This window comes from Drosophila serrata, unplaced genomic scaffold, assembly GCF_035046125.1.
Source record: "Drosophila serrata isolate PLE 108 unplaced genomic scaffold, ASM3504612v1 contig_276, whole genome shotgun sequence".
NCBI classification, from domain to species: Eukaryota; Metazoa; Arthropoda; class Insecta; order Diptera; family Drosophilidae; genus Drosophila; species Drosophila serrata.
The window spans coordinates 10,816,141-10,834,286 of NW_028257174.1; the positions used below are offsets into that span (position 1 = coordinate 10,816,141).

Consider the following 18,146-nt stretch of genomic DNA (forward strand, 5'->3'; position numbering starts at 1 on the left):
GACTCCAAACTCAGGCCGAATCCGGCTCTGGCTTCGACTCCGACTCGCCCCGAAGTAGAGCCAAGTCCTGGCTTTGTCGTCGTCGTCGTCATCATCCTCCCCGTTATCAATGTTTTTTTCGGCAACTTTCTGTGTCATGCTCAACATGCTTCTTTGTGGCAATCCAGAGCTCCTCCAGCTCTCAACCTTCTCCTCCTGCTGCTCCTCCTTGGAAGCTTTTACGGTCATTGATATATCCATCCGTCTGTTTCCATAGCAATCACTTGGCCGCATTCCCCAAGCAAAGCACCGAAATTTAACATTTTCAAATCCTTCATTTTGATTGTTCCTACTATAGAAATATATATAAGCTATATAGGCAGGTATATTCAAAAAAAAAAGAAAACATACTGAATTTTTCATGACTGAAAAGCAATAAAAAATAAAATGTCGGTTGACCGTTTGGGCTTAAATTTTATCACCAGCATTTACTACTCGTAAACACCGAGCATAATTTGGAGCCGTAAAGCATGCTTTTTAAGCCCAAGCACAATGTCGAGGGGATGTGTACCTTTCCTGGGCTCTCAAATTAAGAATTGTTGATGCTTAAATTCTTGTTTTTATACATATATATTTTTTACAAGTTTAAAATGATTTTATGCTCACATAATCATAATACTAACTAGATGGTATGAGCAAACGAATGAGCATATAATATGTGGGTGTATTTTGTGATATTACAAGTCTTTAAAAATATATGTGAGAGATTTTAAATATAAAATCCTATAGTATTAGTTAGTAATCAAAATTTATACCTATTATCCCAGTTTAAAGTCAGTTTAATCAGTTTGTATACATATATTTTTATAAACTCTACAATTTATATCACAATTTTTGCGTTTACTAAAAATTCCCCCTCCATTCTCAGATCCTGCTGAAATTAAGGACTAACTAGGTGGGGGGGCTGGGTTGCGTTAGGTAAAAATAATCCTCTTATTTATTTGGCGAAAAATCCGCTATGTTGCGTGTCCTCGTTATGTGTCCTTTTCTGCTCCGCGGATATTGATACGCATTGCGGTGTGGAGGCAGTGGGAGAGGGAGGGCTCCTGGAGCCCGCTAATTACCCAATCCCATTGATGACGCTGGGCAAACTTTGGCCAATCAAGGGTAAACCTTTTGGCCTTTTGTTCTTGTCACACCTTTCGACCCTTACGCATCCTTGGGCATTCACAGCCCACGCTCTGTGAAAGTCCTTATTAATTGACAAACTCTCTGTATTGTTGCGCATTCCTTTCAGGTGGAAGCTGCACTGCTATTTCACGAGGTTAGAGACCGAGCCCGGGACCGAGACCGAGACCGAGACCGAGAGAGCCCACCGGTGTCCGTCGAGACATTAATTAATAACGACCTTGTCTGTTGCACACACACAGAACACAACACCGGCAATCCGTAACCCACAACCCGCAAGCCGCGATCCACCGCCCCACCGCGAAGGACAACAGGGAGAGGAGTCGGAAGGAGCAGGAGCAGGAGCTGGAACAGAGGGAGAAGGACGACGAAAGGGCGCAGGAATCAAATTAACAGGGTGTCTAAAGGATTAACCCGCAAAAGGAGGCGGAAGGAGCAGAGTTGGAAAGTACGTGACGCGTGAAGTGAGGCGGATAAACAACCCCGGCCAAGGGGAAGGAATTATCGGGGCACGTGTCCTGCTGGCTGGCTGATTAGCCACAGAAACCGGAAATAAAGACACATCAGAATGATGGACAGAACAAACCAGAAAGGATCACGGCTCCTGCTGGCACTCCTGCTGGCACTGCAACTGCTGCATCTCGTTGCCGGCACCACCGACTGGATGCAGAGCTGCAGCACCTGCCATTGCCACTGGAATTCGGGCAAAAAGTCGGCCGATTGCAAGAACAAAGCACTCACCAAGATTCCCCTGGACATGAGCAATGAGATGCAGGTGCTGGACTTTGCCCACAATCAGATACCGGAGCTGCGACGCGAGGAGTTCGTCCTCGCTGGATTGCCCAATGTGCATAAGGTGTTTCTGCGCAACTGCACCATCCAGGAGGTGCATCGCGAGGCCTTCAAGGGTCTGCACATTCTGATCGAGCTCGATATGTCTGGAAATCGGATCCGGGAGCTACATCCGGGCACTTTTTCTGGCTTGGAGAAGCTGCGCAATGTCATCCTCAACAACAACGAGATCGAGGTGCTGCCAAACCATCTGTTCGTCAACCTAAGCTTCCTGTCGCGCATTGAGTTCCGGAACAATAGGCTGCGACAGGTGCAGCTCCATGTCTTTGCCGGCACGGTGGCGTTGACCGCCATCTCGCTGGAGCAGAACCGACTGACGCACTTGCACAAGGACACATTCAAGGACCTGCAGAAACTGATGCACCTGTCGCTGCAGGGCAACGCATGGAACTGCAGCTGCGAGCTGCAGGAGTTCCGTGACTTTGCCCTAGCCAGGCGGCTCTACACACCCCCAACGGACTGCCAGGAGCCGGCCCAGCTGCGCGGCAAGCTTTGGAGCGAGGTGCCCTCGGAGAACTTTGCCTGTCGGCCGCGCATCCTTGGATCTGTGCGCTCCTTCGTGGAGGCCAACCATGACAACATCACCCTGCCCTGTCGCATTGTCGGCAGTCCGCGTCCCAATGTCACCTGGGTGTACAATAAGCGACCGCTGCACCTGCACGATCCCCGCCTGCGTGTCCTCACCTCGGTGGAGACGCTGCCCGTGCAACAGCCCTCCCAGGTGCTGACCTCCGAGCTACGCATCTTTGGGGTTCGGGCCTCCGACAAGGGCGCCTACACCTGTGTGGCCGACAATCGTGGTGGTCGTGCCGAGGCCGAGTTCCAGCTGCTGGTGAGCGGTGACTATGCCGGTGCCGTGTCCGCTTCGGATGGCCTGGGTGCCCTCGGCATGGGCGGAGCCATTGGAGCACCTACCAACGATCCACAGACGAATGTCTTCCTCATTATTTGCCTGATCACTACCACACTGCTACTCCTTCTGATTGTGATTGTCCTGACGCTGTTCTGGTATTGCCGCCGCATCAAGACGTATCAGAAGGACACCACCATGATGAGCGGTGATGGTTTAATCTCCTCCAAGCTGGACAAGACGCACAATGGATCTATGCTCGAGGGTTCCGTCATCATGGAGATGCAGAAGAGTCTGCTCAACGAGGTGAATCCCGTAGAGAAGCCGCCACGTCGCACGGACATTGAAAGTGTGGATGGTGGGGATGATGGCCATGAGATCAAGAAGACGTTGCTCGATGAGACGGTTTATGGTGAGTAACCAAAATTCTTTAAAGACAATAATAATAGAGGTTTCCTTCTCTTTAAGCAATGATTAAGTCAGCAAGATGTTTTATTATATGTAGAGCTTATTAGGGCAAGTTCCTGGCTAGCAAAGAACCTGATTTTAATGTCCATATATCCAGGCATTATACGCATCGTTGGGTATAACTCATTTCATGTGTCAACGCGGCGGTTGGACCAAAAAAGGATGCTGCCGTTGGCATTGGCAACATATGCCCGACCGACCAGGCTCTATTTATCAAATATTTCCAGCTGAATGCTGCTGCTCCTGGGCCAGGACTACATATTCCCCAGGCCAATACCAGAGCCAAAGCTAAACCCAGAGCCAACGCCATTACCAATGCCAATGTCAACACGCTTAGTATTTCCGCAGCATTAGGCAAACTGTCCCTGTGCCCAGTCCCTGTCCCTGTCCCTGTCCCTGTCCTCGGCAGGACAACTAACAGCTAGGAGGGCCAACAATCGGGACGGCCGGCGGCGGATGTTTGTTTTAAATTTCCAATTGCCAATTGCTGTTGACAATTGAATTGCGATGACAATTGGAAAGCCAATTGAATGCAATTGATGCCGGGCAATGACATGTGCCAAAGTGCAGCACAGCCCGGGTATCATTATTGTCCCGGCTTCTCCGGCTCCACCTCCACCTCCACCTCCACCTCCGTCCCGAAGGGCCAACTGCCAGTCGGAAATGATATCCTTCCCGTTCCATCCTCTGTCCTTCCTTCCGCTGCTGCTGCATAGTGACAGGGAGCTTTACGGCGAAAATGTTGTCGCTAATCCCCGTCAAAAGACAGCTGTAGGAAAAAAGGCAAGTTTCCGAAATGTACAAGTCAGCCGAAAAGGAAAAGTTCTTCCTTTCCAACTTCTTTATATCCGTGCAGCACAACTTGACCTAACTTGAAATTTTAAAGTTCGCAATGATGGCAATTGCCAATACTTCAATTAGCCTATCGATGATCGGACCTCGAGCCAACTTTTTAATGAATATTTCGTGCAGCTGTGACCCCTGAAACTTGACCCCCATCTTGTTATTGTATTCCAGCTGCTGAGTAGGTTGAGTTTCTGAGTTTCTCTTTTCCCATGAAAACAACTGATTTTTTCCAGGGTCTAAAAACTTGAAATCTTGTAGAAGATTTCCCTTAGCAACAAGCCAAACTAGAGTCGGGACTGTCCGCTCCTTTGTTTTCTACGCACAGAATAAGCCGGATAAATACTTTGACCCCTGAGAAGATATATGTATTATAAAAGTATCCCCGCTGAACACCCGTAAATGATGTACTCGAAAGTTGTATGGGTTGAACGCTGGTAACAGGCACAGTCGTGTTTATTACGGTTTTGTCGCAGCTCCCTCCATGCTTTGTTTGGTGGTATTAGTACGCGTCTACATCTACATGTAAAGGCGAGTAATGTTGTTTACGACCGATTGGCACAGGGGACAGGTATATCGGATGCCCAGGGCTTCGTACAGGCAAGTGGTGCAGAACACGTGGCCGCAGTGTGTCGCGATTGGGTCCTTCAACTGCAGCATGCATATGGGGCATTTGTAGCCCGACTCGTTCTCGTTGTTGTTGGAAGCGCTTTCGGGGGCACCGGGTGCTTCGTCGTCATCATCCCTCGTGATATCTATTATCTCCTCAGGCTCAATGCCATCGGCCAGGCGGCGTTGATCTTCAAAGGTAACGCAGCTGCAGGCTAAATAAGTCTTCCTTGAGCTAGCCATTCTCTTCTCTGTTAATTATTTTCCTGTAATTTATTAATTCCTGCTCAAAGAAAAAAAACGTACCTGTTTCGTCAATCTCTCTAATAATTTTGCGATGACTGAAAGTAGTTCGATAATTTGTAAGGGTTGTGTGAAAGGGTATGGGTTGCTGCTTTCACAAAAAAATTTACATTTTTAACAAGAATACAAACAAAGGCCAATGTCCTGTGATTTTAAAAACAAACAAACTTATTTGTCAAATCCAAATTTAAAAATATCATAACTATGCCAAAAACTAATTGATTTCAATTCGGAAAGCAGTTCTATGTTATTCATATTGGTATGATTAAGGTGACAACCTTTAAAGTTTATTTTTTATCGATATTATATGCTGCAAGTGCATATGTATGCAACATGCATATGTATGTGTTGTTAAGGGCTAATACCAGAGTTAACTTACATTGAAACTTTACAGTCTCTGTTATCTAATAAACCTTCAGTTTGCTCAAAGGATGTTAAGAATATCAATGGTTTTAATGGGAAGTTAACAGCTCATTAACTGGCATTTGGTAATCTCCTTTGATAACTTAAAATTCATTATCAGTAAATCAACTAACCTGTGTCCTCTTGCAGTGCCCAACCACTCGCGGGATGAGGAGACCCACTCGGTGGCCTTGTCGGACACCACCACCACGGTTCGATCACGACACACCTACGTGGACGATGCGTACGGCAATAGCCTGCCGCCGGACCTGCTGGCCTTCCCCGCCCGCGTGCCACCCACCTCCCCCTCGATGCAGTCCTCGCAATCGAACATACCGGACCAGGTCATCTACGGCATCCGGTCGCCACCCTCGCTGGCCAGCCCCGTCTACACGCACATGACACCCCACGGGATCTACGGCACCAAGACGCTGGCGGCCTCCAACAATGGATTTATGACCCTGCAGCATCCCAAGTCCCGTAACCTGGCGCTGATAGCCACCGCCAACAGTAGCCGCCAGCAGCAGCAGCAGCATCAGCATCATCTCCAGCAGCAACAGCAGCAGCACCAGCATCAGAATCTACACCAGCATCCGTTGGCCGCCGCCTCGCCCTTCCTGCCCGCTCCCGTCGTCTACTCGCCGGCCACGGCGGTGGTCTTGAAACAAGGCTACATGACCATTCCGCGCAAGCCTCGCGCCCCCAGCTGGGCGCCCAGCACCTCGGGAGCGGCCGGCCACAATGTCAGCCAGCTGAGCGAGTTCCAGAGCCCCACCTCGCCGAATCCCAGCGAGACGGGCACAGCCACCACGGCGGAATTGCTGGCGGAGCCCGTCTACGATAATCTGGGTCTCCGCACCACCGCTGGCGGCAATTCCACGCTCAACCTGACCAAGGTCGCCGGCTCCGGCTCTGGCTCCAGTTCGGGCCAACAGTACACGATGCGAGACAGGCCGCTGCCGGCCACGCCGAGCATGACATCGATGGGCTCAGCGGCGAATGTCAGCAAGATCTACGAACCGATCCATGAGCTCATCCAGCAGCAGCAGCAGCACCAGCTACAGCAGCAACAGCAGCTCCACGGACACGCGGACACGGAACCGCTGTACGGGGGCGGCAGGCATCACGGGATCACGATACTGCCAGGCTCGAGCATCAGTGCCGCCGGACTGGGCCATGGGGCGGCTGGTGGGCCGCTGTCGCCAATGTCGGCAATGACCGGATCACCCAGCCACGAGAGCGGCAGCGGCGACTCGCCGAAGATCACCAAGATACCACCGCGGCCACCGCCGAAGCCCAAGAAGAAGATGTCCGTAACGACGACGCGCAGCGGCCAGGGCAGCACTAGCCAGCTGTTCGACGACGAGGGCGAGGACGGCACCGAGGTCTAGTTTGGCGGGAAGCAGGAGCAGCCTTTAGCAACACCAAGTGAAGGAGTGGCCACGGACGAGCAGCGACAGCCGCACAGAGCAGCAATACGAAGAAGCCAAGTCTAACTCAAGCGCAGCCAGGTGGAGATGAGGGATGGATGCGGATATTGGATAGTGGATAGTGGATAGTGGATAGTGGAGCCTTGCTGCTCCGGTTCCTGCTCCCACTCCATGTCCCTTTCCCGCTCCACTACGCCGCTGCGTGACTTGTGTGCCAAACGACTGATGTAGATTTTAGTTATTAAATCGATGAACATGAACGTGAAAAATGTATACACTAAAGGATAACGAAAGCAGAAACTGCAGCATCGAAGCACCGAAGGATGAAGCCCGGACAAAATCCAAGGAAAATGTATTGAACATGAACGAGAGGGAGACAAACCCACACGGCTGGACAGACAGAGAGGGAGAAGTCCGTACGGATCGGAAGAATTCGCTTTTAGAACCATCTAATCCTAAATTTGAATTAGCGGAAATTTGTATGTAAAGAAAACAAATCCAATTTTAATGCAGATACCACTTCATATTTTTTTTTTTTTGTTTTGTAGATTTAGTTAGTTTGGTACAAAGCATATATATATTTTTTTTAATATATATATATATAAATATATATATATATAAATATATATATATATAAGAGACATATATACAAGCATAACGAAATGATATATAAACCCTATACAAGCATACCTATAAATAACATAATTGAATTCAAAACGTTTTAACTCAACGAGAAACAAAAGAATTAGAAGTAAAATTAATAATATAATTAAGAAAGAGTTAAATAATAATGAAAATAGGAAACAAAAACGAGCGATAAGAAAAATCCCACTTGCATTTTTGTGTCGAAAAATGTTGAAACTTTTATGAAATTGTAAATTACAAAACGATGATAAGTTAGAATAACCCTAAGCTATTTACCCCTAAACATAATAATTGTAAACCTAGGCCGTAAGTCACACCCACATTGCATAGATGCAATAATTTTTTTTCTGATTTAGGATCGGGTGTTTAACTAGATATATAGTATATGTATATGGTATATATGTATATGCTATAAGGGTTTGCATTCGCAATTAAAACAAACAAAATCGATACAATTAATACTTATATGTTTAGTCTCGAGAGAGAGCAAGTTCGATCGTACTAGGTATTTTAATATATATATATATATTTAAACGATTTGCATATATATATATATATATATATATATATATATATATATATATCTATGTATGTATCTTGTACGTGTATATGTATGTGTAACTCTAGGCATTACATTTTCACCTAGTTATCCCACTTGAATATAGACATTAAAGCCCAGACAGATGTTACAAGCTGGAGCTATAGCCTTTACAAGCATTCGATTTATAAACAAAAAAGGAAAAACTAAATATACACAAGGCATTTAACAGCGACCATTCTACATACATAAAAGCATACTTATATTCACAATTATAGGCAGAATACGATTAAGTCAAATGAGAATTAATAGGTAAATATATTGAGAAAGCTTAGCTGCCCAAAGTATGTAGTTAGAGAGGTACAGTTGCCCCCACATCCAATCCAATTCAATCACTGTTACGATCACATAACTAGCTATATCTCAACATTTGTTACCTTACCATACCTTACAATTACCTTTATTTGACCTAATAGTTAATTTGTATTCAACTTTCCACCAAAATTAGCTTTCTTCGTTTATTTCAAACCATCTTTGCCACCTTAAAACTCAAAACAAAACTTTTACGATATTCTAACTAAGTAAAGAAGTTTTTTTACTTTTGGTAACTATCAGGTTTTTAAAACTTGAGGTTTTCATGGTTTCGGTTATATTTGAACTCTCTACCGATAAGAATCGATCACTTTTTAATGTTCACCCTTTGGGGAATATTACACAACCTCCTAAATAACTTGAATGTTCTGGAAAAGTACATCGAAACCATCATTCTAGAAGGATTTAAACCTTTAAATCATACTATTTGAAAACTACTTGGACTATACATCAAAAATTTTAATGATTAATGCATAAAAGTACAAGAGACTCTTTTCTATTTTTTTCCTCCTTTTTATTTTCTGTACTATATTTCTCAATCACAATCTATGAATATATAATTTTTTTAAAGTTTTTTTAAATTAAGAAATTCAACCATCAAGTTCTTCATATATTTGCAACTGTCGCGGTCAACCCATACTATGTAGTGTTTAGAGGCAAACAGAGAAGGGAATACTGAATTGGGCAGGCCTAGAGAAAGTATATGAAAATGTTAGGACCGTGGATAACGCCCCATACTTGCCCCTGAAACGGGATTCAGCCGGATAGATGTTCGCTCGCGTGAATAAAAACACAATCCAAATTTCGTTTTACATAAGCAAAAGTATTACACACACATAATTTATAATTAGTTAATTTAAGGTTTTTTTTACTGTACTCGTTTTTTTGTGTGTCTAGAGTTATTTAGAGAGCAATTATTTGTAGGATTCTCTTTGTATTTTGAACAAGCAACGTAATATTGAAAGGAAAGATCTCGAAAATGCTAAATACCTTACACCGGCAGATTCTAAAATCAAGAGAAACAAATATAAAACAAACAGAAAATATCGTTGCAAGCAATTTGTTCAAATTAGCACAAAAATCAAAAAAAAAAAAATAAAAAAAAACATAATTATACATTTTTAAAATAACTGTAATTAATAGAAGGGTTCTTATACATACGCTTTTTTATAATTTCGCATTGTTTTCCTACCATATAAAAATATATACATATATATATTAAAATAAATTATATAAATAAAATGAATCCAACGAATTTGATATTTTGCGGACCGACTAACAGAGATGTGCGTGCTCGATCTTGCAGTGCAAAGTGAGTTTCCCCAAACAGCATCAGGTTGCAGCATCTAATCCCTCATCCACTCTCTCCACAGACAACATGGACTCGTTGGACAAGAAGGCGCACCTCTTCTTCAAGCAGTGCAAGCGCGACGAGCTGCAGAAAGAGTCCATGGACACGGAGTTCCACAGCCTGCGCGGAGAGTACTTCAAGGTGGCTTCCTGGAGCTGGACCACCGCAGGAACTAGCGGCGCTAACTTGACCGTCATCCTGGTCAACAGCTTCGCGGGCCGCGTTGTGGGCTCTGGCACCGGTACAGGCTCGGTAGCATATCGGCTGCCCAAATCAGTGCCAGCCAGCGACACCAGAAGCAGGAAAGCGGCGCGAAACCATTGGCACAGTGGCTGCTCAGGAGAAGCGCGCCAATCTCAACCACTCACTCCCTGTTGTTGCATCAGGTTCGGCGCGCACCAGGATCAACAACTGCGTCCGCCGCTAGCTCACAACCGCGCAAGCCCAGCAGTCCAATCTTTTCGGCAGCAGAGCCACCACGCATCTCACCCTGCGGGCCAGAGTGGCCTACAGCAGCCCGACGGAGTGGCGGCCGGAAAAGCTTTGGCCACCAGAGGTGCAGCAGGAGCCACAAGCAGATCGTACCACTCCCAGACGCACCACACAAGCCGCATCACACCAGCCACGGACATAAACATGGACATGGACACCGCAGCCGCTGCGGGCACAGTAATCAGAGCCAGGAGAAGAAGCTAAACACAGCCCTGGTGGTGCCACATGCGTCGGCAACTCCATCGCCTCGTCGACCTCTTCGATAGGCGTGTATTCGGTGGATATGCTCTACACGGCAGCAACTGCGGCCTCAACGAATCTCTCGGCCGGTGGCCGGGTCCACGGCTCGCTATCGATGACGGTAGCAGGTGCAGTTGGTTTGGCGGACCACAATTCGCAGCCCAAGAACGGGCAACGTGTATTTGCCAGGCAATAAGTGAATTAAACGATGAAGTTGAACAATCAAATGATAACATGGGGTTTATCATATATTAACTTCAATTTTTCGTAAATGTATTTACAACTCTAATTCAAATGAAACATTTATTTTAATTGTTCTCAAATAACAGCAGTGCTGGAAAACGCACGAACTTCGAAGGTTTGGCAGCACTGATCTATGGATAACTTTATAAGTGCGACCAGCTTAAGTAAATGTAAAAATCTTAAAGTGTTAACAGTCTAGGAGCTTTAGGAAATCGATATTTTTCAGATCGTGATAAAATCAAGTGCGGGCTGCTGCTTTACGTTAAATACTGAAAATTAGGCATTTTGAAGGTAAAACTTTGCAGACACACTGCCGGTAAAGTAGTGAAAATCATCTTGCAAAAACGTTTTCATAAATCGCTGCTGTCCTTTTTCTTGGACACAGCAGCAACACCGGACCTGCTCTACCTGGAGATGTTCGAGCCCAAAGAATTGCGCGACCGATTCACAAAGATGCGCGTGCTCGATCTAGCACTGCAAAGTGAGTCTCCCCAAACAGCATCAGGTTGCAGCATCTAATTCCCCATCCACTCTATCTACAGACAACATGGATTCACTGGACAAGAAGGCGCACCTCTTCTTCAAGCAGTGCAAGCGCGACGAGCTGCAGATCGAGTCCATGGACACGGAGTTCCACAGCCTGTGCGGAGAGTACTTAAAGGTGGCTTTCTACAGTTGGACCAAAGCAGCCACTGCTCTGCTGCTGATTATGGGAGAGGAGAATTAGTGAAGGCGCTAACTTGACCGACACTCTGGTCAACAGCTTCGCGGGACACGTTGCGGGCTCTGGCACTGGTACAGGCTCGGTAGCATATAGGCTGCCCAAATCAGTGCCAGCCAGCGACACCAGGAGTTGGAAAGCGACGCGAGACTATCTGCACACTGCCTGCTCAGGAAGAGCGCACCAATCTCAACCACTCACTACCTGTTCTTGTATCAGGTTCGGCGCGCACCAGGATCAACAAGTGCGTCCTCCGCTAGCGTCTCACCCGCGCCAGTCCAAGCGTCCAATCATGTCGGCAGCAGAGCCACCACGCATCTCACCCTGCCGGTGGCCGTGGGCGTGAGTTTTGGCGGAGGAGTCTGCGCTTCCAGTGCAATTGCCACAGCATCCAGCCAAGCGTTAGTGACCACACAACTGATGCAGCAAGGACGCAGAACCTCCACTCTGAGGGCCAGCGATGAAGCCATCCATGAAACGACTGGTACAACGGCCGAATTCTGGTTACGGGCGGGCCAGAGTTAACAACAGCAGCCCGACGGAGTGGCGGCCGGAAAAGCATTGACCACCAGCGGTGCAGCCGGAGCAACAATCAGCTCGTACCACTCCCAGACGCACCACACCAGCCGCGGACATGAACATGGACATGGACACCGCAGCCGCAGCGGGCACAGTAATCACCACCAGGAGAAGAAGTTAAACACGGCCCTGGTGGTGCCCACACCACACAGTGCACAAACCTGGGCACTTTCACGACCGGCGGTAACTCCATTGCCTCGTCGACCTCTTTAATGAGTGTGTATTCGGTGGATATTCTCTACACGGCAGCAACTGCGGCCTCAACGAATCTCGGCCGGTGGCCTGGCCCACGGCTCGCTCTCGATGACGGTAACAGAAGCGGTTGGTTTGGCGGGCTACAATTCTCAGCCCCCAAGAGCTGCGCGACCGATTCACAAAGATGCGCGTGCTGGATCTAGCAGTGCAAAGTGAGTCTCCCCAAATAGCATCAGGGTGCAGCATCTAATCACTCTATCCACAGACAACACGGACTTGCTAGACAAGAAGGCGCACCTCTTCTTCAAGCAGTGCAAGCGCGACGAGCTGCAGAACGAGTCCATGGACACGGAGTTCCAAAGCCTGCGCGGTGAGTACTTGAAGGTGGCTTCCAGGAGCTGAATCGCCGCAGCAACTAGCGGCGCTAACTTGACCCGGCATCCTGGTCAACAGCATCGCGGGCTCTGGCACAGATACAGGCTCGGTAGCATATAGGCTGCCCAAATCAGTGCCAGCCAGCGACACCAGGAGCTGAAAAGCGACGCGAGACCATCTGCACACTGCCTGCTCAGGAAGAGCGCACCAATCTCAACCACTCACTCCCCGTTGTTGCAACCGCAACCTCCCCGTCACAACCGCGCAAGCCCAGGCGGCTAATCATGTCGGCAGCAGAGCCACCACAGTCTCACCCTGCCGGTGGCCGTGGGCGTGAGTGTTGTCGTAACTGTGCCACAGCCACATACAACCTGCAGCAGCGTGGCGGAGGAGTCTGCGCTTCCAGTGCAATTGCCACAGCAGCCAGCCAAGCGTTATTGGCCACCCAACAGATGCAGCAAGGACGCAGAACCTCCACTCTGAGGGCCAGCTATGAAGCCATCCATGAAACGACTGGTACAACGGCCGAATTCTGGTTACGGGCGGGCCAGAGTTAACAACAGCAGCCCGACGGAGTGGCAGCCGGAAAAGCATTGACCACCAGCGGTGCAGCCGGAGCAACAAGCAGCTCGTACCACTCCCAGACGCACTACACCAGCCACGGGCGAGGGCACCGCAGCCACAACAGCAGTCACAGCGGGCACAGTAATCTAAACCAGGAGAAGGCGGTTCACAAATCCCAACCCCAAGACCGGGCAACGTGTATTTGCCAGGTAATAAGTGAATTAAGCTTAAAAGTTGAACAGTCAGGTTTACCATATATTACTTTAAATTTTTCCTGATCATATTTACAACTCTATTTGAAATGAAATATTTAATTGTTCTCAAATTCCAGCAGTGCTGGGAAACGCAACAAATTCAAGAGTTTGGCAGCACTGAACTATCGATAACTTTATAAGTGCGACCAGTTAAGGTAAATGTAAAAATCTAATCGTTTTAACAGTCTGGCAGCTCTAAACTATCGATATTTTTCAGATCGTGATAAATTTCTTGACGATAAATACTGAAAATTTGGGATTTCGTAGGTAAAACTGCCGCTAATTTTGGGAAAATCATCCTGCAAATATAGTTCGTAAATTCTTGCTGCCTTATTTCTTGGACCTAGCAGCAACACCGAACATGCTCTACCTGGAGATGTTTGAGCCCCCAGGATTTGCGCGACCGATTGACAGAGATGCGCGTGTTCGATCTTGCACTGCAAAGTGAGTTTCCCCAAGCAGCATCAGGTTGCAGCACCTAATCCCTCATCCACTCTATCCACAGGCAACACGGACTCGCTGGACAAGAAGTCGCACCTCTTCTTCAAGCAGTGCAAGCGCGACGAGCTGTAGATCGAGTCCATGGACACGGAGTTCCAAAGCCTGGGCGGAGAGTACTTAAAGGTGGCTTTCTACAGTTGGACCAAAGCAGCCACTGCTCTGCTGCTGATTATGGGAGAGGAGAATTAGTGAAGGCGCTAACTTGACCGACACTCTGGTCAACAGCTTCGCGGGACACGTTGCGGACTCTGGCACTGGTACAGGCTCGGCAGCATGTCGGCTGCCCAAATCAGTGCCAGCAAACGACACCGGAAGCAGGAAACCGACGCGAGACCATCGGCACAGTGCCTGCTCAGGAAAAGCGCACCAATCTCAACCACTCACTCCCCGTTCAAGTATCAGGCTTCGCAACCGCATCAGGATCATCAACTGCTTCCGCCACTAGCTTCACAACTGCGCAAGCCCAGGCGGCCAATCATGTCGGCAGCAGAGCCGCCACGCATCTCACCCTGCCCGTGGTAGTGGGCGTGAGTGTTGGCGTTACTGTGCTACAGCCGCATACAACCAACCAGCCACGCGTTTGTGGCCACCCAACAGATGCAGCAAGGACGCAGAACGTCCACTCTGAAGGCCAGTTATGGGCAATCCATGAAACGGCTGGTACAACGGCCGAATTTTGGTTGCGGGCGGACCAGAGTGGCCTACAGCAGCCCGACGGAGTGGCGGCCGGAAAAGCTTTTGCCACCAGCGGTGCAGCCGGAGCCACTAGCAGCTCGCTCCACCCTCACCACTCCCAGACGCACTACACCAGCCACGGACGAGGGCACCGCAGCCACAACAGCAGTCACAGCGGGCACAGTAATCTAAACCAGGAGAAGGCGGTTCACAAATCCCAACCCCAAGACCGGGCAACGTGTATTTTCCAGGTAATAAGTGAATTAAGCTAAAAAGTTGAACAGTCACATAACGGGGTTTACCATATATTACTTTAAATTTTTCCTGATCATATTAACAACTATTTGAAATGAAATATTTAATTGTTCTCAAATTCCAGCAGTGCTGGGAAACGCAACAAATTCAAGAGTTTGGCAGCACTGAACTATCGATAACTTTATAGGTGCGACCAGTTAAGGTAAATGTAAAAATCTAAACGTTTTAACAGTCTGGCAGCTCTAAACTATCGATATTTTTCAGATCGTGATAAATTTCTTGACGATAAATACTGAAAATTTGGCATTTCGTAGGTAAAACTTTGCAGGCACACTGCCGCTATTTTAGAGAATTTCATCTTGCAAATATAGTTCGTAAATTCTTGCTGCCTTATTTCTTGGACCTAGCAGCAACACCGAACATGCTCTGCCTGGAGATGTTTGAGCCCCCAGGATTTGCGCGACCGATTGACAGAGATGCGCGTGTTCGATCTTGCAGTGCAAAGTGAGTTTCCCCAAACAGCATCAGGTTGCAGCACCTAATCCCTCATCCACTCTATCCACAGGCAACACGGACTCGCTGGACAAGAAGGCGCACCTCTTCTTCAAGCAGTGCAAGCGCGACGAGCTGTAGATCGAGTCCATGGACACGGAGTTCCACAGCCTGTGCGGAGAGCACTTAAAGGTGGCTTCCTGGAGCTGTCAAATTAGTGCCAGCCAGCGACACTGGAAGCTGGAAAGCGGCGTAAGATCATCTGCACAGTGCCTGCCTAGGGAAAGCGCACCAATCTCAACCACTCACTCCCCGTGGTTGCATCAGACTCGGCAACCACACTAGGATCAAACAGTGCGTCCGCCGATAGCGTCACAACCGCGCAAGCCCAGGCGGCCAATCATGTCGGCAGCAGAGCCGCCACGCATCTCACCGGTGGCCGTGGGCCTGAGTGTTTGCGTTACTATGCCACAGCCACATACAACCAACCAGCCAATCGTATGTGGCCACCCAACAGATGCAGCAAGGACGCAGAACGTCCACTCTGAAGGCCAGTTATGAGGCCATCCATGAAACGGCTGGTACAACGGCCGAATTTCGGTTGCGGGCGGGCCAGAGGTGCCTACAGCAGCCCGACGGAGTGGCGGCAGCAGGAGCCACTAGCAGCTCGCACCAGCCTCACCACTCCCAGACGCACTACACCAGTCACGGACATAGCCACGGGCGAGGACACCGCAGTCACAGCGGGCACAGTAATCTAAACTAGGAGAAGGCGGTTCACAAATCCCAACCCCAAGACCGTGCAACGTGTATTTGCCAGGTAATAAGTGAATTAAGCTTAAAAGTTGAACAGTCACATAACGGGATTTACCATATATTACTTTAAATTTTTCCTGATCATATTTACAACTCTATTTGAAATGAAATATTTAATTGTTCTCAAATTCCAGCAGTGCTGGGAAACGCAACAAATTCAAGAGTTTGGCAACACTGAACTATCGATAACTTTATAGGTGCGACCAGTTAAGGTAAATGTAAAAATCTAAACATTTTAACAGTCTGGCAGCTCTAAACTATCGATATTTTTCAGATCGTGATAAATTTCTTGACGATAAATACTGAAAATTTGGCATTTCGTAGGTACAACTTTGCAGGCACACTGCCGCTAATTTTGTGAAAATCATCCTGCAAATATAGTTCGTAAATTCTTGCTGCCTTATTTCTTGGACCTAGCAGCAACACCGAACATGCTCTACCTGGAGATGTTCGAGCCCCCAGGAGTTGCACGACCGCTTCACAAATATGCACGGACTCGATCTTGCAGTGCAAAGTGAGTCTACCCAAACAGCATCAGGTTGTGGCGTCTAATCCCTCATCCACTCTATCCACAGACAACACGGACTCGCTGGACAAGAAGGCGCACCTCTTCTTCAAGCAGTGCATGCTCGACGAGCTGCAGACAAGTCCATGTACACGGAGATCCACAGCCTGCGCGAAGAGTACTTGAAGGTGGCTTCCAGGAGCTGGACCACCGCAGGAAATAGCGGCGCTAACTTGACCGGCATCCTAACTTGAACAGCATCGCGGGCTCTGGCACTGGTACAGGCTCGGCAGCATGTCGGCTGCCCAAATCAGTGCCAGCAAACGACACCGGAAGCAGGAAACCGACGCGAGACCATCGGCACAGTGCCTGCTCAGGAAAAGCGCACCAATCTCAACCACTCACTCCCCGTTCAAGTATCAGGCTTCGCAACCGCATCAGGATCATCAACTGCTTCCGCCACTAGCTTCACAACTGCGCAAGCCCAGGCGGCCAATCATGTCGGCAGCAGAGCCGCCACGCATCTCCCCCTGCCGGTGGCCGTGGGCGTGAGTTTTGGCGTTACTGTGCCATAGCCACATACAACCTGCAGCAGCGTGGCGGAGGAGTCTGCGGTTCCAGTGCAATTGCCACAGCAGCCAGCCAAGCGTTAGTGACCACCAACCAGATGCAGCAGGGACGCAAAACATCCACTCTGAAGGCCATCCATGAAACGGCCGAAATCTGGTTGCAGGCGGGCCAGAGTGGGCTACAGCAGACCGACGGCGTGGCGGCCGGAAAAGCTTTAGTCACCAGCGATGCAGCCGGAGCCACAAGCGGCTCGTACCACTCCCAGGCGCACCACATCAGCCGCGGACATGAACATGGACATGTACACCGCAGCCGCAGCAGGCACAGTAATCACCGCTAGGAGAAGAAGCTAAACACGGCCCTGGTGGTGCCCACACCACACAGTGCACTAAACTGGACACCTCCACGTCTGGCGGGAACTCCGTCTCCTCGTCGACCTCCGCGATGAGCGTGGATTCTGTGGGTATGCTCTCCACGGCAGCAGCTGTGGCCTCGACGAATCTCTCGGCCGGTGCCCTGGCCCACGGCTCGCTCTCGATGACGGTAGCGGGTTTGGCGGGCCACAATTCGCAGCCTCAAGAATGGGCAACGTGTATTTGCCAGGCAATAAGTGAATTAAACGATGAAGTTGAACAATAAATTCGTGTTTTTATTTAAAACTCCAATTAAAATAAAACTTTTCATTGTTGTCAAATTACAGCAGTGTTGGATAACGTCAAAAGCCTGGCAGTACTGAAAAATCGATAACTTTATCAATGTACCGATAAATGGTTTGAGTCTGTGCTAACTGTTATACGCTGTTCTTGAGAAGGTTTGAAACTCGGGTTTTTTATAACAGT

At 48.4% G+C, this 18,146-nt stretch overlaps 4 protein-coding genes, 1 long non-coding RNA gene and 1 pseudogene across 12 annotated transcripts in view; 5 read left to right on the plus strand and 1 right to left on the minus strand.

Moving 5' to 3' along the window:
* kek5 (leucine-rich repeat, immunoglobulin-like domain-containing kekkon 5 protein) overlaps nucleotides 1-9,725 on the plus strand; it is a 163,349-nt gene extending 153,624 nt beyond the window's left edge. For both annotated transcript variants that reach the window (XM_020949658.2, XM_020949659.2), the window contains exons 4-5: nucleotides 1,277-3,281; nucleotides 5,645-9,725. In XM_020949658.2, the coding sequence (XP_020805317.1) occupies nucleotides 1,736-3,281; nucleotides 5,645-6,885 (2,787 nt within the window). In that variant the 5' untranslated portion in view covers nucleotides 1,277-1,735 and the 3' untranslated portion in view covers nucleotides 6,886-9,725. The remainder of the gene's footprint in view (nucleotides 1-1,276; nucleotides 3,282-5,644) is intronic.
* LOC147643365 (E3 ubiquitin ligase rnf-5-like) lies at nucleotides 4,602-5,256 on the minus strand. The gene is made up of 2 exons (XM_086836484.1): nucleotides 5,096-5,256; nucleotides 4,602-5,040 (listed from the first exon to the last, which is right to left on the minus strand). The coding sequence occupies exon 2, from the start codon at nucleotides 5,030-5,032 to the stop codon at nucleotides 4,700-4,702; it is 333 nt and encodes a 110-aa protein (XP_086692610.1). The 5' UTR covers nucleotides 5,033-5,040; nucleotides 5,096-5,256; the 3' UTR covers nucleotides 4,602-4,699.
* LOC147643366 (uncharacterized) lies at nucleotides 9,342-10,893 on the plus strand. Its single transcript, XM_086836482.1, has 2 exons — nucleotides 9,342-9,791; nucleotides 9,853-10,893. Exons 1-2 carry the CDS (start codon nucleotides 9,764-9,766, stop codon nucleotides 10,524-10,526), a joined length of 702 nt encoding a protein of 233 aa, XP_086692608.1. The 5' UTR covers nucleotides 9,342-9,763; the 3' UTR covers nucleotides 10,527-10,893.
* A 136-nt stretch (nucleotides 10,894-11,029) lies between these two features.
* On the plus strand, nucleotides 11,030-12,512 carry LOC110182005 (inhibitor of growth protein 3-like). Of its 2 annotated transcripts, XM_086836485.1 has the most exons (3): nucleotides 11,030-11,121; nucleotides 11,191-11,286; nucleotides 11,348-12,512. In XM_086836485.1, the coding sequence occupies exons 2-3, from the start codon at nucleotides 11,220-11,222 to the stop codon at nucleotides 11,530-11,532; spliced, it is 252 nt and encodes an 83-aa protein (XP_086692611.1). In that variant the 5' UTR covers nucleotides 11,030-11,121; nucleotides 11,191-11,219; the 3' UTR covers nucleotides 11,533-12,512. The 2 variants fall into 2 exon arrangements, with proteins under 2 accessions (XP_086692611.1, XP_020805596.2); XM_020949937.2 differs by having other exon boundaries at nucleotides 11,090-11,286.
* Nucleotides 12,161-17,947, plus strand: LOC110182028 (uncharacterized; annotated as a pseudogene). Its single transcript, XR_015272217.1, has 7 exons — nucleotides 12,161-12,199; nucleotides 12,422-12,512; nucleotides 12,566-12,684; nucleotides 14,067-14,920; nucleotides 15,934-16,168; nucleotides 16,996-17,147; nucleotides 17,204-17,947. The product of XR_015272217.1 is annotated as an uncharacterized LOC110182028 (transcript).
* On the plus strand, nucleotides 15,184-17,947 carry LOC147643367 (uncharacterized). 5 transcript variants are annotated; one of them, XR_015272473.1, is made up of 6 exons: nucleotides 15,184-15,238; nucleotides 15,296-15,428; nucleotides 15,490-16,236; nucleotides 16,367-16,444; nucleotides 16,507-16,746; nucleotides 16,808-17,947. It is a non-coding gene; the product is annotated as an uncharacterized LOC147643367 (long non-coding RNA). The 5 variants fall into 5 exon arrangements; XR_015272474.1 differs by having other exon boundaries at nucleotides 15,335-15,428; XR_015272472.1 differs by having other exon boundaries at nucleotides 15,189-15,428; nucleotides 16,507-16,556; nucleotides 16,653-16,746.
* Nucleotides 17,948-18,146: the final 199 nt, after the last annotated feature.